Source organism: Dromaius novaehollandiae, chromosome 12, assembly GCF_036370855.1.
Source record: "Dromaius novaehollandiae isolate bDroNov1 chromosome 12, bDroNov1.hap1, whole genome shotgun sequence".
NCBI lineage: Eukaryota > Metazoa > Chordata > Aves > Casuariiformes > Dromaiidae > Dromaius > Dromaius novaehollandiae.
In genome coordinates this window covers 24,054,421-24,078,691 of record NC_088109.1, presented here as the reverse complement: position 1 = coordinate 24,078,691, position 24,271 = coordinate 24,054,421, and the positions used below count along the sequence as shown (strand labels likewise).

At 47.3% G+C, this 24,271-nt stretch overlaps 1 protein-coding gene across 6 annotated transcripts in view; it reads right to left on the bottom strand.

Moving 5' to 3' along the window:
- The window catches only part of LOC112989685 (contactin-4), a 355,336-nt gene that overhangs the window by 166,336 nt on the left and 164,729 nt on the right, over window positions 1-24,271 (bottom strand). For all 6 annotated transcript variants that reach the window (XM_064519224.1, XM_064519223.1, XM_064519227.1 and 3 more), the window contains one exon: window positions 4,321-4,453. In XM_064519224.1, the coding sequence (XP_064375294.1) occupies window positions 4,321-4,375 (55 nt within the window). In that variant the 5' untranslated portion in view covers window positions 4,376-4,453. The remainder of the gene's footprint in view (window positions 1-4,320; window positions 4,454-24,271) is intronic.

Sequence of the window (24,271 nt, the reverse complement as noted above, 5' to 3'; positions counted from 1 at the left end):
TCTAGCTTTCTGTATTACATACAGTGTATATATGTTCAAAAAATTCTACAGTAACTTATAGCAACCACTCTGGGGAGTGGATGCAGATGCTCCTAAATTTCCAGGACCAGCATCAGTGCTGCACTGCAATGTTGCCAGCGCTCCCTACGCCCACCATTTAATCTGCTACGACGCAAAGGCTACACAACTAACAGGTTTCTCGAGGAAGCCAAGTTATTAGACAGGAAGAACAGCATTTCTTTATTCCTTTAAAGCAGTAAAACAATGACTAGCTTTTGTATTTTGGCTGGTGCTTTCTGAAGCCACTTAAATCATCCCTTTAGAAATGTTAAACAGATACAGCTGTAACAGCACTTCCCCTTTGACAAAACAAACTTGTTGAAACAAAAGCATTACGATAGAGCAGCAATACAAACCCATTTATTCAAGCTGTGATGTGCCTATGCGATGTTTGCTAAGAGTAAAGGCAGGCCAATATTTCTGGCTGGTGGGTTGGTTCGGATCAGAGATCTTCCCTTAAAAATGGCGAGAGCGACCACAGGCCAGAAACCCTGGTGCAGAAAAACAGCTTTTCTGCAAAAATAGTGAAAAATTCCTTTGACTGCTTGTCCAGCACATTAAAAGCATATGGCCTAGTCGGCGTGGCTCCCTCTGTGCAATACCTTTGGTCCCCAGTGCTGCTCCCGGACGCGTGCACAGGCATTTCAGCCGGCAGCTAGCTCTCCCAGGCTTTCCGAGAGAGCACGCGCCAACAAAGTCGCTGCTCGAAGCACCATGCGTTGTTTCTCATGGACTATTCTGCCTCTTGTCCAACTCTCCAAAATTTAAAATTACCATCACCATAACTGCTGCCGAAGGAATTTGACAGCCCTAACAATTCAGAGACGTTCGGCACCAAAATACTGCAGGAATAATTTGCAGTACTACTTCCCAAACCTGAAACCTGAAGAAAAGGCTCTTGAAAATAGAATGAGAATCCCTAAATTGATACATTTCAACTATCAAGTCCAAGGAAAGCATCATTACTTTTTTTTATCAATATGATCTCAGAACAAGCAACCGGAAAGGCAGTCTTAAAACAGGATCCCAGGTTTGAGGCTAGGCTGAAAGGGGATGTTTAAAGAGACCTTTAGCAACGCTGCTCCCTTTCCGAGGGAGACCAGAGAGCTCCAGAAATTATTGGTGGCTCCTCGCCGCTAGGTAGCTGGTTTAAGTAGGTCCCAGGATTGATCTAGCTCTCTCCCTTGCTGTTTTATCCTGCTGTGAGTAACTGTACTACCTGAACACCCAGTACGTAAAATCAATAGCAATATCCCCAGCAGACAGCGAGCCGTCCCCAGCACGTCCCCCTTTCCATGGCGCGCGGGCAGTGCCTGAGGGCTGCGACCCTGCAGGAGATGTTTGGAGACAACAACTGCTTGGGTTTGACAGCATGTCATGAACCAAACCCATGCAGTTTTCCAGTTGTAGCTTATTTTCCCAGATAACCCCCCCCCCCAGGCCTCGGAGGCTCACAGAGGCAGCACGGAGGACTGTCAGCTAACGCTGCCGCACAGCATCTTGCCCCTATTTTTCCTTTTTTATATACTTATTGATCCTTTTTCTCAAGGATGGTTTGAACAATATGAAAATGAAACATGAGTTCATAACATCTGCTTGATTTTACTGTTTTTTCCAGTTTGTGTATTAAAATGGAGGAAATCAACAGGGATCTTTCCCTAAGCCGCAGGAGACCTCCCAGACTATCCGCTTGTGGATCCAGTGGGACAGGGCAGCACAAAACGGCAAGGGCAGTGCAAAAGGACAGCAAGGAGACCCAGGGAGCCTCGACTGCCCGGTGCTGCTCTCTGCCAGCTGGCAGGCGTTACTGGGAAGCTCTCTCCTTCAAATATTTTTGTGATCAATTAAAAACTAAGCTCAAAACAAATAAAAAACCCCAAACCCTCAAGCCTAAAATAATATGTATTTTTTTAAGGAATTAAGTAGTGCACTAACATACAGAAAAACAGAAGGGCTGAGGATCAGACCACAGAGGTTCTGTTTTGCAGGCTGTTTTGCTTTTGCATGTAGCTGCTAAATAAAACCCTCTAAAATTAGGTACTTTACCTTATGGCCGCCTCTCCGTGCCTGGCAGAGCCTAGGCATGTGGAACAAGATGTTGCAAGAGGCGCAGTACATTTTTCTCCTTAATTTTGGAAGCCTACCTAAATGCAGGACAGCCAGCTCCGGGCGCGTTCAGGTAGCCAGAACGCCGCAGCGCCAGGGCCGCATCCAGCGCGGCTCCCAGCCACGTCGGCTGCCCGTGTCCTGGCTCCAGCCAAGCCCCTGCTCCAGCAAAACTACTGCCACCTCAGCAGCCTCGCAGCCGGCGCATAAAACGCTGGTTATAAGCAGTGTGGAAAGCAGAAGTTAGCCCAAACAGATGCACAACTACGTCTTCAACAAAATGAAATGATTTCCTCACTGCTCACCTAAAAAAAAGCCTGCACAAAACTTCTGACACTCCTCTCCCCATTACTATATTGAATCTACCTCAGCTGGAAAGGAGAAAGGGCGCCCGTGTCACAGAGGTAATTCAGCACGTTGCAGGGACAAGAAAAAACACCGCTGCAGAACAGTGCGGGGAAAAAACAGATGTAGGAAATTAAGCCAAAGGCCTCGAACATGCTCTCCAGAAACATCATTCTGCTGACCTTAGACTTTTTGGAACAGATGTTTTAAGAATAGAAATCGCAAGAAAAAGATTTTGCATGCTCTTGGCTTTTTCACAAGTCTGTTTATTTGCTTAAAATAAAGGACCATATTTTATGTATTCCCACAGCGTAACTTTTATAGGGTTAGAATTTCTCTAGCACATGTGGCACCGCATTGCAGAACCTGTTTGCATCCAATTTTCTGCCAGCTCAGAAACTGTCATAGCACATTTAAAATGACTGGGAACCAAAATTTAAAAATAGGTACCAATAAGCACGAGAATAAAAGTAGCTTTGTGTTCAGTAGAGCTAAGCAGAAGAAAGCAAACACTATTCTCTGTAGTTTACTATCACCTAAAATGCTGAAAAAGTACCCTGACAGTACACATATATAAAAGGCAGGAAAAGACAAGTTATTAAAGAAAACAGTAAACAAAAATTGTGAGTGCCAACCAGCAAATAAATTAGAGCAATCAAGATGAACAGCAAGATGACATGAACATTAATTAAAAAGCTAACTGCCCCCGTTCAGAACAAAGTACATGCGAAGGAATAAAAATACCTTGTAATGAGAAAATAATCAACGGTGACTTAACAGCAAAGAGAGAGACTCAAAGCGCTTTTCGGAGCGTGCTGGTGCCGGCCGCACTGCCAGGACTGCCGGGTACGGGTGCGCACGGAGCACGGCTTTTTGTCCTGGATCACCAGGGCGCATGCGAAGGGGGGCCGTGGACCAGGTTCAGCCAGCACCTCTTACACCAAGGCTTTTTGACCCTTTTCCAACCCGAAATGTCTTCAAGAACTGTTTCAGTTTCAGGAAAGAGCACATCCCACAGAAATTTCATTTTGCCGGGAATCACGGAATCACTGAACGGCTGAGGTGGGCAGGGACCTCTGGAGATGGTCTGGCCCAACCCCCTGCTCAAGCGGGGTCACCTAGGGCAGGCTGCCCAGCACCGTGTCCACACGGGTTTTGCACATCTCCAAGGACGGAGATGCCACCACCACCTCTCTGGACGACCTGCTCCAGTGTTTGATCACCCTCAGAGCAAAAAAAAAGTTTTCTCTGATGCTCAAAGGGAACTGCCTGTGCTTCATTTTGTGCCTGTTGCCTCTTGGGCCATCATTGGGCACCACTGAGAGGAGTTTGGCTCCATCCTCTTCATGATAATTTTACAGTTATATAAGGACAATTACAGAACATGGTTATAATGCTGAAATACGTTACTCTAATTATTTGTTAAATGAAGCAAGGTCTTAGCTGTACCGCTCCTCACAACATCCTTTTAATCGAATTTAAAGCTATATTCTATGTGGATTTAATTGAGCATTGAAATACTTAGCACAGAACACAGGAAAACAACTTTCGTCAACAGCAACTTTGAATTAAAAATGCATAACGCAGATCTCTGAAACATCAAGCTTTTGCTGTGGAGATACTAATCAATATTAAAAGAGCTCATTAAGCATATCAGTTTGATCTACGCAGCAACCTTTGCTAATAGCAGCTATGGAGCTGAGGCTTATTTTGCTATTTTATTACTGGCATGTAAAATGTGGTGCGCTTTTGCATTTGTGTGAAATACAGTGGCACTTTTGAATCAAAAGTTTCCGAGTGACACTTTACCTGCAAGGCACACCATGAACGACTGCAGCACGAGCAGTTCCCATAGCAACCTCATCTTCAGCTTCCCAGGTCAAGGGAGACTCGAGTCCAGTAACAGAACAGGGTGGCTTCTAGATTTTATGCAATGTCTAATCTGTGAAAGACAAAAGAGAGAGTACAATTAGCTTTGAGATTGCACCTTCTTCTATTTGTTCAAAATTTGTTTTTCTTTCCAGCACACTCACATCTGAAGAACAACTAAGAAAGGTTTTTAAGCGTTTAAATTAAAATCATTTGGAGAGGAAGAAATATTAGAGATTATGGATCTGAAGAAGGGGAAAAAAAAGATTGTTAGTGGAGATGTCAAGAAACTTGCAGAGGAAACCAGATTTGCAGAAGGAATGGTCTAAGCACTGCGAGCAGATGAGGAGCACGAAGCAACACTGCCTCTGCGTCCCCCCCTTGCTGTTCTGACACTTCTTCTCTCAGTTCTCTCAGCAGCAGGCTCACACATGGGGTCATCTCTGGGGTAAGCCAGAGTATAACTAGTTAACTCCGTAAATCACAGTTAAGAAAGTTACAGGAACTACCCTGAACTCTCCAGGAATTTATTTCACCTGGTGCGTGAGGAACACCGTCCCTGCTGGGGAAACGAGGATGCTTTCCCCCTTCTCCTCCTCGCCCATCGCTGATCCCACCAGCTCGGGGCAAACAGCCAGCAGGGCAGGGCGCCATGGCCACCTCCGAGCCATAGAGGCTCAGAGCCGGCCCCGAGACAGGCGACCAGGCTGAGTCCGGCCCTCCTCTGCGCCCAGCGCCCCGCGAGGCACCTCGGCTAACGCAGCAAAATGCTCCCATTCTTCGACGGCTTTCACATAGCTCCGTCCCGACTTGTGAAGAGCTAAAACTGAACCGGCAGTCTGGCGACTCCGCTCATCCCGCGCTGCATCGCCCCGCCGTGTCAGAAAGGCAGAGAAATGCCCTCTTTTACGAAAGGGACCTTTTCAGAGCAGGCATTTAAATATTAAAAAATAAATAAATCAACTCAGACACACACTCTCATAATTTATTCATATCACTGAGGGCTGGAAGTTAAGGGCCCTTCATGCTTACAAGACAAACTGCACAACTAACAGCAAGTGAAGGGGTATCATTAGACATCTCTGCCTGCTTTTGTGAGTTAAAATTGATAAGATTCTTCTAATAAAGTCAGGTTCAATGCACTAGGAGGACAAAAAATCTGTACTTCCGATCTGAAGACGCACCTTTGAAGGGGTAGAGATTAACTGAATATATTCATCCCTTCTCACACGCTGATTAGGCTAGCTAGGGGTGAGCAGGAAGGACTCTTCAATGAAAACTAATAACATCTTATGTGAATGATTAGAGTATTAATTTTTGTAGAAAATGTCATCGTAGACCTGTATATTGATCTACAAAGTTAAGCAGTTATACTCTCCTTCCGTGTTCATAGGGAACTCAAGAAACCTCTTTCCCCAGTAAGGATGGACTCATTTTTCCTCCATGCACCAAACTCTTTTGATTATAACTGCACCCCAACAGGAGCTCTCTGCCGAAGGCAAGTAACTCTGGGTTTTATTCTAGTTTAAGTGAGATTGGAGATAAATCTAATACTCTTTAGCAGCTGCTAATGTTTTTCCAAAGACATGAGGAAATTCTCAGGTACTAGCCCACAATTCATTACTCCTCCAAACTGCAATTTTTACCTCTCCTTTTACCACAGCTTGCTCTGACTCATCAATCCTTTGGCAAAACGCTGGGATATTCTTTGAGGTTTTTGCAAACAGATTTTTATTTTTTTCCTGCTCAGGAAACAGGAGTGTAGCGCTCATGCTTCTGAGGGCACATCTTAAAAACTAATACAAAATGTCTGAAAATTATTAAAGTAAGCTAGTTTTTAGTTTATAAGACGGGCATTAAAGATAGCAGGCTCCTTCCTTCCTCCCAAGATAGTCTGACACAATCACTGGGTCTTACTTTCACCCCTAAATAAATATTCTAAAAAAGAAACGGTGCCTGTCTCACCATAAAAAACAGTGAAAAGAAAACAGGATGATCACCATTAAAAATGTTTTCCTAAGGTTAAAATATGGTGGTATTCACGACGCTGCTGCATTTTCATTGCTCATCATTGCTCTCTACTTCACATGTGAACGACTCCAATCTCGAAAATGTTCCCCTGTAAACAGAGTCGCTCTCCGTACCGAGCGCGTTGTTCACAGCTGTGTACAAACTGTGGAAACACGCCGCCTTTTTACGGCAACAACTTCAGGAACAGCAACATTTGTGCAGGAGCAAAAGATACATAATTGAAAAGATCCTTCCCATTTCCAAATGTTTTCTGACTATAAAATCCCGGGGGGGCTGAACGGCTTCCGAAGGAGAACATAAGCAGCCTGAAAACCTGCAAAATTTATTATTGTCTTTCCGGAAGGCATATCTATGTAGTTTCAGTACTATGCAAGTTATTTTTTAAATATGAAAATGAGACAGCGGTGCATTGGATCGGAAGCGCATCCCATCAGAAAATCCAATGTCAACACGTAGGTGCAGATGTCTCTAACTTCACTTTTGGCAACGCATCCGCAGCAAATGCTTTTGAAAGGCACCTTTGTTTGTAATTGGATTTTGACAAAGAAAGTTGACTCTAAGAGCTTTGACTGTAATTGAGTGCGAGGGGAAAAGGAAAAAAAATGTGTGCAGTTGTAGAAATACCTGTGGTTGATTTTTCTGAGGTGGTAGGCATAGTGTTTTGTCAGTAATTCCATTTGATTTTTAAAGCTTAGCACGTCTGGAAAAAAAACCCATAGAAAACAAAACAAATAACTAAGGCTATGGTATACGGATGCTTTCAAAACACAAAAACAGCCCTGGCAGACGGAATTCTGCTTTTTTCCTCACTCTGCAGCAGCCTTTGTTTCCACTATGTGAGCTCCCAATTTTGTGAATATTCTGAAGGAAAATTTGCAAAAACGTCCAAGACCCCCGCCATCGCAGCCGCAGCAAGGAGCATGCCTTCACAGTCACCTCACGTTCTTCTCATGCCCACCGGTGTGCTACGCAGTGCCACTTCTGCTAAACTCCAAAATACATCACTGCTAATGAAGCATGCTGCACACAGACAGCAACAGGCATCTTTTAATCACCTGAACAAAAGGAGAGCTAAAGGTAAGCAGAAACCCTCTGAACACGCACACACGTGCTGTCAGACTTCAAGCAGCGTGCACCCTCCGACTTCACAGCTCTCCCCCGAGGGCAAGAGCAGCTGCAGCAGTGTCCAAACCTCAGCCCCAAACCCAAAGAGCTGCTGATCTTCGCTTTGCTTCAGCCCTCTCCAACCTCACCACCAAGAGAGCGAGTTTGCCGTAAAACACCGGCGCCTGGAAGAGCACGAGGGCACCGGAGACCTGGGGCAGAGCTCAGTGCCATGAACCTCCTGCCACCGCCGCAGACCCATGCCGGCCCCCGGGCCTCGCAAAGCCAGCGGCTACGGCCACGGGGACCCCCTTTGCAATCCTACTCTGCAAGAAGGATAAGAGACTTGTGCACCATACCACTTCCTACCTATTCCTTCAACAGAGCCTGATACTGGTTTTTATTGCAGTTTTTAGTGTCCGCGAGGACACAGGCTGGTCTGGGGACATGCGTCAGCCTGCGCCCACTGCGAGCAGAGCCCAGAGCCCCATTCGCAGCAGCTTCTCCTGCATGAATTCCTTCACAGTTTATTTTTTGCCAGCTTTTTCTTGTATCTGACACACACGGAAAACAAACATAATTTAACATACGTGCTCATGTGTCTTCTTAATGCTGCTTTTCCTAAGGGACTGTTCATGTATCATTGAGTACCAATCGTGAACTCCTAAACAAACCGACCACCACCATTAAGTCCTTAGAGGGGAAAAAAGGGAGGAAAGTGATGTGATGATCCTGTTTTGATTTATGTGCTACAATCAGTAACATGAACATTATCTTTGGATAGCAATTTAATTAAAAATATTGATGTGTGTCCTGGTTGTGAACAAAAATCAAATTCATCTTGTCTACATAGAAAAATTAGGAAACAAGCTATAAAAGGTTTTCTGAGGTTCAAAAAATCCATCCTCCTAAGATAAAGACACCTTCTTCTAACACCCCCCCACCAGTATCCACTTCCATTAGCGACGCGCCTGGCCGGGTTGCCGGGGGCTTCTTAAGTCTTGTGAGCACAACTAAAAAGAAGTCTGAACAGCTACACCAAAACATTATTTCCATTTCCTTCTGTCCCGATCCAATATCGGGAGGGTTTCGTTATGATCCCAAGAACGAGATTAAGACGCTATAACCGGTCAAATATCGTACAACCTCTTATTTTTCACAAAGTGTGGAGAAAAGATGGGGGAAGGGTGAAGGGGAGAGGGGAACAAGGGCAAGGGGAAGAGACAGAGAAAGTTGGGAAAGGAGAAAAGGAACTAGCTACCGCCACTCCAAGTCCGATGATGTTCCCCTGACTCCGTTCGAGATCTCCAGTCGTTGCAAGCCCCCCCCGGCAGCGGCTATGGCCCGGCCGCGACGAGCATGGAGTTTAACGTGCAGGCAGCCGCTCCTCAGAGCGCCTTCCCGCCTTTGCGCCCACCGTCTGCAGTTTTTATAGGTTCCTGCCCCGCCTGCGGGAGGCGCTTCCTCCCTCCCCACACCGACTAGCTGCCGTGCGCAGTCCGCCCTCCCGGAACCTTCCAGAAGGCGGCTGGGGCGGCTGGGGGTCTCCTGCCCACGCGCAGATCACAACTGTGTACGTGCGGCTCGTGCCAGACGTGCTGTCCCCTAGAAGCCTTCTTCTGCCCTCTTTGCACCTTTTTTTCCCCTGCATAGGCGCATGAGGTTGTTAACCTCTAAACTGTGAGGAAGATGGTTTCTTTAGTCCGAGGCAGGACGTTCAATGCCTGGAAATGGCGGTGCAGCGGCAATGTCGAGACAAAAGCGCATTTAGTACCGGTTCTCTACACCTTCTCTCCAGCCACACTGACATTTTCCAAAACACCTGCAGACTGCACAAACCCAGGAGCGCGGGACTACGACCCTTTCTTGAAGGCACCAGAACCATTCATTATTCCTTTAAACCACCTCAAACACCTCAGAGTCCCACAGTTTTCATTTTAGCACTTACAGAGCACGTAAACAGAGAAATTTTAAAAAGAAAAAGTTTAGTTGTAAGATTTTTAATTTTAGAACAGTTCAAATCCTTTACTTCGGCCTCTGATTTTTGACCTCTCCACGCCACGTTCAATGGAAAATGGAGACAGTCTTTTCAAAATGGCCACGAGGCAACGGACTGGAAGGCAGGGGGTATTTCGAGTCCCCAAATACTCTGAAGAGTGAGACCGCCTCTCTGGAGACACACACGCACTAAGGCACTAAGTGTTCCCTGGTAACACGGCTTATATTGGCCTCTTTTTGGATACATTGGCCACACTTTCCTCAAATGCAGTAGGATGTTTTGATGTTTCCTTAGTGGGAAAAGGTCTGATGAGGAAGGATGAATATGAAAATTTCAACTTGGAGGAGGTAGCTCACATCAAAACTCATTTCCTCTTTTCAGTAACCAGCATGCCGGATTATCCAATTACTTTTAAAAGCAGCTAAATACACGTATTCCCCGCACGCGTGCCATTTGCGACGTGACTCCATCCCCCCAGGCACAGTCACCGCACAGAGTCCATCCATCCGCTTTATCCCTTCGGCTGCTCTCAGCCCAGGCCTCACCGGAGGGCTGTGCGGCGGCTCTCTGGCGGGCAGGCGCGGGGGGCTGAGACCTCACGGCCGCAGAGGAGCCCTCCGCAGCTCGCTGCCGCAGCAAAGCCCTCCTCGCGACGTACAGCCCCGCCAAGCGCACGGGCTGCTAACGGCATGGTGGCTCCGAGCCGCGCAGCTCGGAGACGTCGCTGCGATGTGTCTGTGAGCGCCTGCGTGCGGGAAACCCGCTTCCTGGCACCTTCAGGGCCAGGACGTACGTGGGGGCCCGCGTCCAGCAAAACATTAGCTTTCTAACTGCCATCTAAACTCCCGACACGCTGCTGACTCCGGGCCCGTGTGCCACAAAAGGGCCTAGACCCGCTTCAGCAAATGCAACCGGTGACCCACAAAAGCAAGTGTCCAAAACCAGAAGCTGCCTAAAAGACATGTCTCAAAAAGTCCAAGTGTTCCCAGCACACACTGCTAAGTCTTTCCAGCACCTGGAACACCATTTTTTCTGTTGTGATAGCTGTGGTTTGCAAGTCCTGAGATAAACACCGGCCTTCGGAAGCAGCCCTTCTGCGTGACGAGAAAGAAAAGGGCATCCAGACAGGGTGGCGAGGGAGGTGGTGGGTGCCAGGAGAGTGCAGCGGCCGCCCTCCCCGAGCCCTCCTCGCCCTCCCAGCACCTTTCTCAGACCCTGATATAGCTCGAGCTTCTTTGCTGAAATTATCCACTCCAGAGTTGCATTTACACGATGCATAATTCACATACTATGAAATATATATAGGCATATTGTGCCCAGTGAAACAAATGACACACACGCAACATGCTTCTGAGACATGCTTATGATAAATGGGAATGGAGCACTTCAAGAAATTAATTATCTAAAAATAAGACTGAAAAAGCAATGTCAGTTCTTACATTTTGTTTCCTCCTTTGGGCATTTATTTGCACTCACTAGACACAGATTTCATTTCGCTATATCAGCCGAGTGATAACACCTCAACAGATGCAAGTTCCCAGCTCGCTCCAGTCATTTATATTTGTCAGGCTTCGGGATCTCGGGTGCACACTGCATATGCGCCTTCGGCTCCTTCCTGCACATCTGCCCAAGCTCAGCCGCACTCTGAGGACGACAAAAAGGTCCACGGCTGCCTCCGAGGAGCTGGCGCTTTGCACCATCTCCCTCTTCGCTACAGCGCAAAGCCATGCTGCAGGCGGGTGCATCACGGCGTGGGGAAGAGCCCCCCGGCACCCCCACCGCCCTCGCGCCCCGCGGCACAGCAGCTCCCAGCACCAGCAAGGGGCAGCTGCTGATTCCTACGCATCTCATCAGGCATCTATAGGCACCTGTGTCCATAGGCAGCTAGGGAAAGTCCTTGTTGCTAATATGATAAAGAGTATACAGAAATAATTGTGCTTGATGCCATCCCTTTCTATCTTCTTAGATTATAACCTCTCAATATAGCTACATATATAAACTCTCAATATACCTATATTCTATAAGGGGGAACCGGCTGCACCAGGAGCCTCCTACGCACCTGCCACCGACCCCCCTGCCACCCTGTGACAGCCCTCACGCTCTGCCCCTCGTCCCTGCGAAGCCCGAATAAAATATACTGCCCTGTAAAACCTTAATAACTGGTGACCATAAACCATCTGAAGGCAAGGAAGTCTGGGTGACTAAAGGCAAGCCCAAATTAAGGCTTCTGGTATTAATTAAGGGACAAACTTTGTTTCCGTGGGCAGGGATACACCAAGAAAGCTCATAGGAGGCAGCACCTATCATACAACATCCAGCTCTTCGTAATGCAGAGAAAAAGCAACTTTCCTCCTGACAGACACATTAGGAGGACTACAAACTCGAGAAGTTTATCTCAAGGTCACTGCTCCAAACTCAGATAGTTTCACTATCTGAGCAAAGAGAGGAGTAGCACAAAAGTTGCATCCAAGCGTATTGTTCACTTCTGAACAAGTCCATGCCCAAAATACCCTTCATCAGAAAGCACGATCTTGTCCAGAGGACAAAAAATGATGCATAAATATTGAAAAAGTTTGAGAGACGTCTCTAAAAATCAGCATCCTCATGGCATTTTACTTTTGACTTCTGAGGCTTATAAAATAATCTACTTTATTTTAAAGATCAAAGCAGCCTCTCCCCACAGGAGATGCGTGAGGGGCACCGGGCACCCAGACACAGGCAGGCACCAGGCGCATCGCTGTGCCTGGCTCCCGCCAGCGCTGCTAATCCGACCTTGCTTCAGACCATAAAATGCAACTCTGGAAGGAAAAATAACGTGCAAGTTGATTACCTTGGCAAAGCTGCTAGGAGGCGAGTCTCGTAGCACTCTGCGCATCCCCGGGAACACGGGCTGTCAAAACACCAACTCCCAGATCACCCATTACCGGTGCAAGACTGCAAACCTAGATAACTGAGGTGCTTGGACCAAAAAATATCTGCAACTGCTTCGTAATATTTCAAAAACTGCTAAGGAAGGAGAAAAAACATTTTGATAATCCCGGTGTTTGATTATTTAGTACTTTGTTTTCCCAAAGTTTATTTTGAAAGGCTGCCTTGAATTCGAGTGCTTTAGGAGAACACTTCTGCGCTCACCCGACGGCTCTTCCAAACGTAAGGTTAGGAGCTTAGCACTTTATTTCCACTGTGATGCCATTAAAGTCCGACTCCTTTTGGACTAAAATGCATCCTCTCTTACTTTTCAAACTAATGGCATCCAGGGAGCTGTAGATATTTTTTCTTACTGACAAAAATAGGCTTCCTATAGCAATTAGGAGCAAAAGTACATAGGGTGGGTTTATTTCTCGGCCTTTGCTGGCGGACTGAGCCGAAATTCTAGCTCCAACGTGACCTTTCAAAAAATTAACGTTTCAAATTTAGGGCTGAATAAATAGCGACAAAAAGACTAACGTGTCTGAATTTATTAAAAAACCCTTATTCTTCTCCTGTGACTGTATCCTGTAAGGACTTTGGTGGACAGCCTGCTGAGCAGCTAACCGCAAGGTGCTCCCGAAGGAGCACGTCCCATGGACAGCCCTTCGATCCCTCACCCCTGCTTCACGTCTGGATTTGAGAGCCACGTAGCCTGGGAAGTGCCGTATACCAGGAGAGGTTGGCAAATTACCGCAACAAGCTATACATCAAACATCCCAAACAACAACTAAGATGACTTAAATGAAGAAAGTATCAAACAAGAAATCTGGCTAATCATTATTGGTAGGAGAAGAATTTGTTTAAATGCAGTGATTGAAATGAAAAAGGCAGAAAATAAATGTAGAATAAATGTAAAATTCCCCCACCTCCAGTGCCCAGGAGCCCCGCTGCCCCTCTGCCCGCAGCAGGTCGCCCCCCCGCCCGTGTTTTCCTGCCTTATTCAATATTACAGCACTTTGTACCCTTCTGGCAGTATTTACAACATAACTCCTCCAAACGGCACAGAGCAAATCAGGACAATCGGTTTTTCATACCATGAAATGATTTTGCTGACCTTGGATTACAACTATTTGTGCCTCAATTTTCGCAATGTTCGACACTCGGTAGAATCCCGGTTCCCGCTCGGAGCCGGCAGTTTTGGTCCCCGCTGCACATGGTGAGCGGCCAAAATCGCAGAGGACTGGAGCCTCCTCCCTGCCCCCCACTGCTAGTCTAACACCGAATCCCCCAAACCCTCTCAGTTCTTATGCTATGAGAAATAAGTCTGCAGAAAACGTTTCTCACAGCTTTTGGTTACCCATGTTGATTTTGTATAAAATATTAAAAATACATTTTAACCCTGGGCTGAGAAAACTGTAATAGAGTTCTAAAAACATCCCCCGACCTGACTTTACGTGAACCTCATTTTTCACACCAGCTCTCCTTTTTTATTCTTACGCAGAAGCTGTATTTATTTTTAAAAGGCCTGTTTAGTAAATCGCTTGTGTTCAGCATATCTATATAATTTTATTCATGCTGCAATAGGACATAAATCAAGCACATACAAGATCTATTTTTTGGTCATTAATCTAGAATCAAATAACTACCTTAAACCTCCGGACCCGAGTCTCGGAGGACACAATGCCCAGGAAACAGGCAGCTATTCTTGAGCTCAGAGATGACTTTTTTGCCACTTAAAGCTTTTCAGTGTTTTCTTCTACCAGAATTTAGGGTAAGAAAGACTAAAGTCACGTAGAAAATAAATATAGACATTGCACATTTTATATAGAAATGGGAAAGCTCTGCACAGTCAGAGGTCGAGCCCAGGCGAGTCTCCTCCCCATCGCCCGTGACGGGACTCTTCTAACTCGTATTGCATCAGCCCAGAAACCTGCGGAGCATCTCAGCAGCAGTCTTAATCCCATCGTATTTACTGTAAATTTTTGCATACATATTAAAAAGACACTGCAATACACTTTGCTGCTGGCTCTCCATTGATTCGGAAAACACAAAACACATCAGGGGGCAGCTTAAGAGCCGCGTTACAAACAAATTGCTATTGCAGACAGAAGCTTGCTGAGCGGTGTCACAAAGCGCTTCTCCCCAGGGACCCACCACACCTTGACAGCAGGGCCAAGGGAAATGTAAATGTTAACGCAACATGTAAGGAATCGCTGCTAATTCCAAGTTGTGTTTTCCTGTTAGAGCCAAAGGAGCCTCCGCGTGCCCCAGCCCAGGAGCCTCTCCCGTGGCACCCCTGCGTCGTCACTGCTGGTCCCCAGCACGCTCCATGCTGCCATCCGCTCCCTCCAATTTAATTACTAAACATAAAAGGAAATAAACTTCAGAGTGAAAACAAAGAAATTGCACTGCACCTAATTTATGGGCGCTATTCTTCAGCTGAGCGCTGTAAAACCCCGCGTGTTTACGAGACCCTATTAGAGGGCTGAACACACACGTGTTTCCTCGCAGCAACTATGCAGATTATGCGATATTACTGCTTTTCTCTGCCTCTCATTTTTCATAGAGGAAGTGTATTTGTTTAAAGGCATCCTCGTACTAAAGCATTAGCTCCTGCTAGGAAGGAACACAAGGATGGCTGCGCACTCCTCGTAGCCACAGGCTGGCGAGCGCCGTGCAGCTGGCGGGGGCACGCAGAGCCAGGGGCACCGAGCCCGGCCCTGCCTCCCGCTCCGGCACAGCGATTGCCGGAGGAAGCAGCCCCACAGCCAGATAAAATGAGAAGTCTCTCTGCAGTTGATAACTATGTCAAATGAGCTGAGCTGCGTGGCATTTCAGGAAGGGCTGCGTGCTAGCATGAGGATTTATTGAGATATCACACTGATCCCTTGGTTTTCTTGTCACAAGAAACAGATGAAAGGAAATAAGGTTTGCAAACTTGACTGCAGCATTGATTTATGTATAACAGCCTCAAAACGCACAAACGAAAATGTGTGTTTCTGTTATCCCTAGCTTAGGGCTGCATGTACCTCCCGCTCCTCGCGAGGCAGATCTGTGGCTTAGGCCTGTCAGGAAGGCGGCTTGCTCCCGTCTCTCCGGGCATATGTCCCCTCCATGTCCCACTGTCACCTAGGAGGAGCCACCGAAGCCCAACCCACGTGCAGGGCGAGGGGAGGCACCCAGGGCCAGGCCCATGGGTGCTCTCGCATCGGAGCTCGCGCCAGGCATCCCCGTACCGCAGCCAAAACATCCCTTTTTACTGCCCACCTAAAATCCCTTCTAACATTTTCTAGAGCGCTAATTGCCAATGTTTCAGCCTTCATCCATGTCGTGCCTTTGCCAACCCATTTCCACACCCTAGTCCATATTTTCCACTTCTCATCTTGCATAGATGCGTTTTTCAACCCTAATTTAATACGTTCGCTATTTGACAAAACATCTTAGCAATTTCTGGGAGCTTCTGGGACAGCTTCTCCAAAAAGTCTTAACACATCTTGAAATAAAAAGATAAAAATTGTTACCTTTAGGAGTCCAAGTAACAGGAAACACCAAGGACGGAATTAGAAAACTAAGACCGAGCAAGGGGCAGAAAGCACGTCCGCGTAAAAGCGCCATCCGCTTTAGCTTGGCAGCTCTGCGGTCAGGAGTCTGGTTATGTCGAAGTTGGCGTCTTACTCATTTCCCTAAATCACGACCGAAGAGGAGACACATCCCTAACCACAGCCCAGCCTGCTGCTTAGGGCTTTTTTTATTTAGCCTTTTCTAAAACATTATCATAACAGCAAGAGTAAAAGCAGGATTATTTTACAGCTCATGGGTCTTTTGAGTGCAAAGGCATAACTTCAGTTGTACCATTGCAAGCTTGGAGTGTTTTCTGTCTCCTCCTACAACGCTCGGCGAGGTGACGAGTCCCTCAGCTGCCAGGAGGGAAAAGCCCCCCAGCACGGTGGGGTGTTTCCGTGCGAGAGGCCGGGGAGTCACGGAGGAAACCCCCCCGCGGAGGACACTGCCGGCAGGCAAATCAGCTGTGAAACCACAACAGGACGCGCTCAAATGCCGAAGGATTCGCGTGGCTGCCTACAGGATGCAAATACGACTTACTGCCTGCAACAGGAGGTAGCTGCATCCGGCTAATGGAAAATCAGAGCAGCACGCACAAGACGACGTACTCCTCCCTCCAGCACGTCAAAACCGCTCCGAGGAACCGGCCAGCGATCGATAGCAGGGACGACAGAAACGAGCACACGCGGCAGAAGCGCAGTCTGCTAGGGAGAAACCCAGGAGCAGCACAGAAACAGGGGGTGACAGGCAGAGACCTGGGAACAGCAATAAAAACGCACGGCTCGCCGGGGACAGAGGCAGCCTCGGTGGGCCCGGGAGGCAGGCGACCCTCACAGCTCTCCGACGGCACCCGAAACGCAGAGCCGGGCCCCCGGGCCAGGCAGGGAACCCAGCTCTGAACGAGGAGGACAGACGCGCATCGTGCTGGGTGCTCCCCGCCGTACAATTAACGGGATTTCTGAACAGCTAGATAAGAATTTACCACGTGCAATAAAACTTAAATTCTACAATTTAAATTACAACACTAGTATGTTAATTTATCTCTTGTTAAGACAGTTAAAACTACCACAAGTATCTATAACCAGTGAGTAAAAATAGCCCATTTTATGGCCTGACTTAAGAGATCGCTGGCGCTTAGAGAACTCCACTAGCACTGATGGGCTTTGGATAAGACTGCAGTGGAAATCATACTAAAAAGGACATTTGATAGAAGAAATACTGCAGTGTGACAAATATTTGCATCATAGAATTTGTCACTTAAATCAGTCCTATATATAGAATACCCAGGGAGAAAGAACTGGGCCAACATATACGTGAGAAACCTCCAGCCAAGCGCGGATCCGGCCTGGGCACGCGGCTGCAAGCGAGGCACATACACCGACTCCAGCATCTGCAGCGGCAGAGCCGGTGCAGGGAAAGCGGCTGCGGCTGCCCTGAAAACGTGTGACAGAAGGCAAAGAAGCAAAACTGATGGTTATAAACACAGCAGGAAAAATCCTGTTTCTTCTTTTTTTTAACCATTACGCGTGAGAAAGAAAAATCACAGCAAAGGCACAGCAGGCATCTCTGTTGAGTGCTAATCATGAGACTGAGTTGTGTCAGGTTTGGATATGCACAATTATTAATTTCCATCTACAAAGATGGTATTTTTAAATGCCGGTTAGTTTATCTGTGCCTGTTCCTCAGTTTTGCACAGATTCCCAAGCCGAGTTGCCGCAGACTTTCAGGTTTGTGAAAATACTGAGCCCTGTGCAAAGACAAATTAACCCCGCTGAGTCCTGCTGCTCTCCACGCATGAAGCCATCGCTTTCGGTAACGAAGAACACACGAGCGGTAGCTGCTCCCATCTTTCATCCGGAGAAACGTTTGCTCAGCTAACTCCGAAGTTCAGAAAGCAAACAAACAAACAGTCACACAGAGGATACTTCAAATGCTTTTAAAAATTCAGGTAACTTCCACAAAACCTGCCCTAGTTTTTAGATTTATTACACTAATTACCACCAGGAAAATCGTCTTTTGCCTGGAACCTAACACTGTGGATGCTGCCCACCATGATCAGGGCGCTTGGGCGTAGGAACACGTGATGTTCCCGTGCCCTGACCTTCCCACGCCGGTATTCTTCAGTGCCATACAGACATGAGCGGCCGATCTGTCCCATCTCTAACCAAAATAAAAGCACATCTCTCAAAAACAACATGTGGCTTTGAATACATACAACTACAGGCAGTAAATCCTTATAGTTTGTGGTCTTTCTCCAAGTCTCTCATCTTAACTGAACTGGTTTGGCAACGAGAGCCCGGGGGTCTCGGAGGACTTCAGAAACAGTTTCTCCCACCTGTGACCATGGTCCAGACCAGCGAGGTGCCGTACGGCCACCACCACCCAGGCTGCCTGCGAGAGCCCGGCGTGACAGCACCGGTGGACCCTCTCGCCCCGCCAGCCAGCCCAGGGCTCGCAGCGACACCACGCTCCTCTCCCATCTCCCGCGCTCACTGTCAAACCGCGGCCTGAGCCCACAGACCACAGGCAGGCAAAGGAACCAAAGCCACCACGCTGTTCAGCATCTCTCTGCATCACACGGCTAGTAATCCTGATCTCTCAGTCAGCACAGCAGCACTGTGCTGGATGACAGCAAAACCAGGAGCTGTCGTGCTCTTACATAATAAATAAGAGACCCAGATCCATCCCCTAAACCAGTGCTTAAGCATCATTAATGTATGCTCGTTAATAACACCCTAGCAAGCTGAATTCGCTGACCAAGTATGCTTTCCTTGCGGGGACAAATCCTGTTACAGCCAGGCCGAGACGGCACGAGCCGCCCAGGCCACGGCAGCGCTTTCCCCGCTGCTCCTGCATGGCCATGCGACAGCTTGAGCCGGCCAGGTCACAGCTCCCTCGGGGAGCAACGGCAAGGCCATGCACTGGGGTCTTTCCCCACTACACGACCAAGGCAACCCACCACAAGCACGCAGCAGGTCCGTCGCTTTTCGGAAGCGTTAAATCCGGCGCCTGGACACAACTGCCCGCTCCCCAGGGGAGCTGGGCTCACTGCTCACAGGCTGCACTGCACGTGGGCGCAGGCGACCTTCCACACGCTCCTCCTCGCCCCGGGGAAAGAGATCTGCACACACTGGCAGCACTTCGCTACGCTTGCATTTTTCTCTTAACTTTTTTCCGGAGGAAGCGGCACTCGGAGAGGGTCACGACATGGATGAACCAGCTCGCAGCTGGCTGCAGCCCGTCCAAACGCCTCTGCTCCCTGGCCAGGGGCGCAGCACCAGCGCCTGCCCTACGTCTGCGTGGAGTGAATTTAAATATGATAAATAATAGGAATTTCACCCTTGACTGGGAATTCAAATTACCACATTGATTAGCTTTGCCATACACAAAGTAGAAAATATGAACAAAATTGACAGGCTTTAAAAAAAAATAACACTTGTCCCTTTGCAGCTGCAGCCCCCCACCGCCGGGGAGAGCTCAGCAGCCGGCAACAGGCTTATCGGGACAAATAACCCAGCGCAGCACAGAAAATCGCATCCTCAATTATTGTACTGTAATATTTTGAGTATCGACCCATTTAATCTTCCACAACTCATCTAACAAACATGCCCTCAAACCTCATAGACAGAAAGTCAATTCTGCCAATGCTGTTTTCAGAGACACAAGAATATTTGTTAGTGACAAATTTGGTTACAGAGCATCTCCTAGCAACCCGCGAAAGGAAAGGTGCCCGCACAGGCACGCGAAACGCAGGCAGGATTCAAAATGGCTAAATATTTTGTGGGATTTTTAGGAAAATGAGTAACTTTGCACAACATATAACCAAAACCTGGAACCTAAACAGCTCAGGGAGATTATGCTTCCCTCCATGAGCAGAGTTATGGTCAGCACTCCTGTGCCGTGCCCAGTGATGAAGAGCAGTAGTCAGGGAAGTGGTCAGGGTCAAAGCACGGACTCTGCCCAAACCCTGCGCGCTCTCTAACCTTTACGCCAAACCCTCAAGAGCCGCCGGCAAAGCCTTGGGTACAACCGAGTGCAGGAGCACGGTGGCTCTGCGGTCCAAAGAGTGATCCAAGTCCCACCAGCACGAACTTGTCACCGAGACATTGCACTGCCAGCACTTTCAGCGCAAGTTCGCAAGATGCTAGTACAGAGCCTCTGCTGGTACATGTTAAATGAACATTTTGCAGGGGGCCGGGGGGGCGATCCGGCCAGCAGTCCCGGCTCCGCTCCCAGGAGGATGCAGCGCCGAGGAGAACCAAGGGGCTCTTGAGAAACCCGCTCCAGAATGAAGCCTGCCTACACTCGGCAGCAACTCCAAAAGCACAAGTTTGAGTTTCCACTTTTAAGTAGGACAGTGCTTTTTTTCCAGCCCTTCCAGAAAGCCTAAATATTTTTAACACACACAGCAGCAAGTGTGAGGACAGAGTGATGGTACTGGGAGTCAGTGGTTTCTAAAAACATCAGAACTGGGAATGTGAGAACAGCGGCTTTACGGGCTCTTCAGACGCATCTCACTTTTCCCGCACTTCTCCTCTGGGTGGAAAGCAAGCCTGGTGCAGCACGAGCGCCTGCCGACAGCAAACACACACCGTTTACCTGACACCGAACCGCTGTAATAGACACATGCCCACACCACGCTGAACTTCAAGTTCTGGGAAACTGCAAACCTAGAGCCAGGTTTGCATAACTCAACAAGTTGGTGAAAAAGCTTAATGCACAAGATTTACATCATCTGCTGTGATAGGATGTGAGAAATTATATTTCAAACCTGACACTGTTTTAAGACCAAATATGTCCTGTGTCTCCAGCTAAGACAGTTTTTATTTGCTTTTCATTCTGTTGATTCATTTTTAAGAAATATGATAGGTATATTTGGAAAAAAAGGATTTTTTCCCCAGTATATTAAAAAAGATGATGTTTCAGGCTGTTTACAGGCCTGGGACACAGGAGGCAGCAGCAGAAGTGACGGATTAGTGAGCAGCGTGCGGGTGAAGTGGTCTAAGTCACAGGGTAAAGACAATTTATCAGAGGACTTGCCCAGCTCCGCACCACATCTTTCCTACAGCTTTCACAACTGTACACTATTTGCAGGATTGACTCTTTTGGTATTTTTCACTGCAGTCCATCTCCTTTTTCAAAAACAAAAAGCTGTAAAAAGTAGTTTTTCATTTTCTGGCTTCTCTTGGCTCTCGCTCCTCCCAATCCTTCCGCACTGGAACATCTCCCACTTCAAGCCACCACGATTTGAAACTCAGCATAATGCCTTCAGCCCTCCCTGGGCAGGATGGCTTCTCAAGGCATCTCCAAGAGCATTCATAACTTATAAAGAGGAGTAGTTAGGCAGGGCCAAGTTTAATTCATAGTGCTTTGGAGAATTTGATTTTTTTTTTTTTTTTTTGATTTTCAGGAGCTTGAGTTTCGGGGGGCAGGGTGAGTAGCAGCCCCCTTACAGTGTATTATGGTGCTCGGCCATAACCAGCCATCGCAACGCGGGGACAGCACCGTGATAACGTGGTATGCGTGGGTGTGAGAGACAGTGCTCTGCTCACGGTGCTGCAGGCAAAGCTGAGGAAAAAACCTTCACAGACAGCAAGTTCCTGAAGTCCTGGCTGCTCAGAGAGCAATATTATATACAAAATTTTGTGACTAAAAAGCAGATGTAATTATGCTTGCACATAACCTAACAGATGTAATTCCTAGACAATATATGGAAAGAAAAAGCACTTAAGGGAATAACAGGCTGTACATAAGCTGTACACTAATACAAAGTACAAAGATAATAAGATCATCCGGTAGATATCTTGTGGGAGAGTTTGCCTAAACCTTAATATTGACGTAAAGTTAAAAGATATTCTAAATCAATTGATATTTAAGACTCCATCATTTATTAGTGTCGCTGGAAAATGCAACAACCTTGTTAACACTCAGGTATGGATCTTGAAAATACTACATCAATTTGATACGAAGGAAAAGACATTTAGTATAATCAGGAGCTTTTAGGCTACTAAGAAACAAATAGTCTAATTTCTTTCTAAATAATATGGGCTAGATCCCAACTTTCATAAACTAATGTATTTGTTAATGTGAATGGAATATGTTGACACCAGCAGAGACCAACTCTGCAGGGATAGAAATTGTTTTGGGAAGCACAAAAACAGTTTTCTCTATTTCATTATGTTTTGTCTCGATTGTTTGTTCAGATCACAAGAGCTCAAATTTGCCTGGAAACATTACCCCCCCCCCCCCCCCGAGGCTGTAATGATAACAGAGAAAATCCTGCAGCTGACAGCAAAAGAAAATGATGAAGAAAGGGCCAAGCGCAGCCATCACCAGCACAGAAGGGGACAGCCGTGTTTTGGTTTCATTTCCACTGCCCGTGTGTTTTGCACCATCCTACCCTGTGTGCTGTCTCCAGTGGGCTCGGCTGAGGGAGGCGAGGACATTTACCCCCCCCCCCCCCCCCCCCCGTCTGCTCCATTCCCTGCTGCTCCTGTCCCGGGCTGGGCTACGGTACCCTTGTTCTCGCGACGGTCTTGCTCAGCCTCTCTCCTACCAGACACAGCTAGGCACCACCTTTCCCTTCCATGACTTCTCTTTGACTTCCTTCACTAAGGCCTTTTAAAGGCATTTTCTCTCCCTCCATCTCATCACATGGTCTCCTCTCGCCACCACGATGCATTTCGTCCTTTCCCCTCCCTCTACACTGAATCTTGCTCATCCGGAGAAGTCCCAAGGATTCAAAGCACCTGCCCCTTCTACCAGGTCACCTAAGCTTCCTGCAGCTCCGAGGGCCACTACATGTTTTCTCTGACCATTTAGGTTGTCTCCAAGACCTGGAGTATACTCTTAAGCTCTCTGCTGTCAAGTCTGCTGTTTGTTTACACTTTCAGGCTCTCAAGAAAGCTAAAGTTATTTCCGACTTCTTCAATCTAGGATGTGGTCATCCGGCTGTCTAAGACGCTTCCACTCCAGTGGATGCCATTACGGTCTAATGACCCTCCATCATCCCTCTCCTGAGGGCAGACGGAGAGTATGCATACATGGAGCCAGCTGAAGATATCTGACTTCCTCAGATCTGTGCAGATCCATAATTTATACCCTGAGAAAATTTATACCCTTGCAAAAGCTGTATCTGAAATTAATGCCCATTAGCTGAACCTGCAGGTGCCCCAAAATCTTCGAGCTGTGCCTCAATCTCTTCCAGCAGTAGGACCAACAGCTTGGAACATTTTTCCCATTAACACATTAAAGCTTCAAGTTTCACAAATTGCTTTTATTAAACTTTTTCCAAATTCAGTTTTGAAAAAATCCCCATCTTTTTAGAAACCAATCCTTTAATTTTGAGGAAGACTGGACCAAGGGTTGAACTTCACAGGTTAAGGGCTGTAACAAACTCAAACGGTGTGAAAGGACCATGGCAATCCAACCAGGTCTCCCATCTTTCAAATAAGGAGAGAAGCTTGGTGGTGACTCCAAAAACGTGCTTGCCCGGATGAGAAGATAAATGAAGCTTTACAAGTTTAAATACACAAACTGCATATACAATGCATTTTTAACACCAGCACTGCCTAAACTCCACAGTTCACAACCTATTTTTCAACCACATATGAAATACTATAGGCTAATATAGATTTATTTTGTACCATGTTCTTCCTAGAAGAAAAGCCCTGCACAAATGAGAAAGCCCTGCGATATCTCTAGCACGAGCGTGGGCAGCGTTGCCTATTCTGCCCAGCTCAGCAACAGTCACCTCCCGTGTCACCTCCCCGCCTGGGGGAACACACGCTCCCGGCCAGCTGCGGGATCACCCACCAGCTCTTCATTAACTGCAGCGGCAGTTGCTTATCCTCACTGGAACAAAGAATTCAGGAAACTGTCTGCAGTCTTTCAATTAGGATATCCACGTTTTCCTACAAACAACTTAGAAGCCGACAAGCTCGGACACCCTTGATGCAACGTTCCCAAATACCATCTAGGCTGGCGCATGTTTCATCTCACATGCCACGCAACAACCCATAAACATTGAAAATTACAAAAAATGAAATAAATCTACAACATATAAATTCAACATCTGACACATGCGCTCTAAGTAGATTTGTTGAGTAGTATCACACGCAGTTTGGTTACCTCTAACACCGGCTTGCTTCCCCCCCCCCCCGTTCGGCTTAGCTGCCCGGCAGCTCTGCGTCTGCGCTTCGGGGACGGCACAAGCCGGGCAGAGCAGCTGCTGCCTCTGGAAAAGGGTAATGACAACAGCAGAGCGGGTCTCCCCGAAGGGCTCCC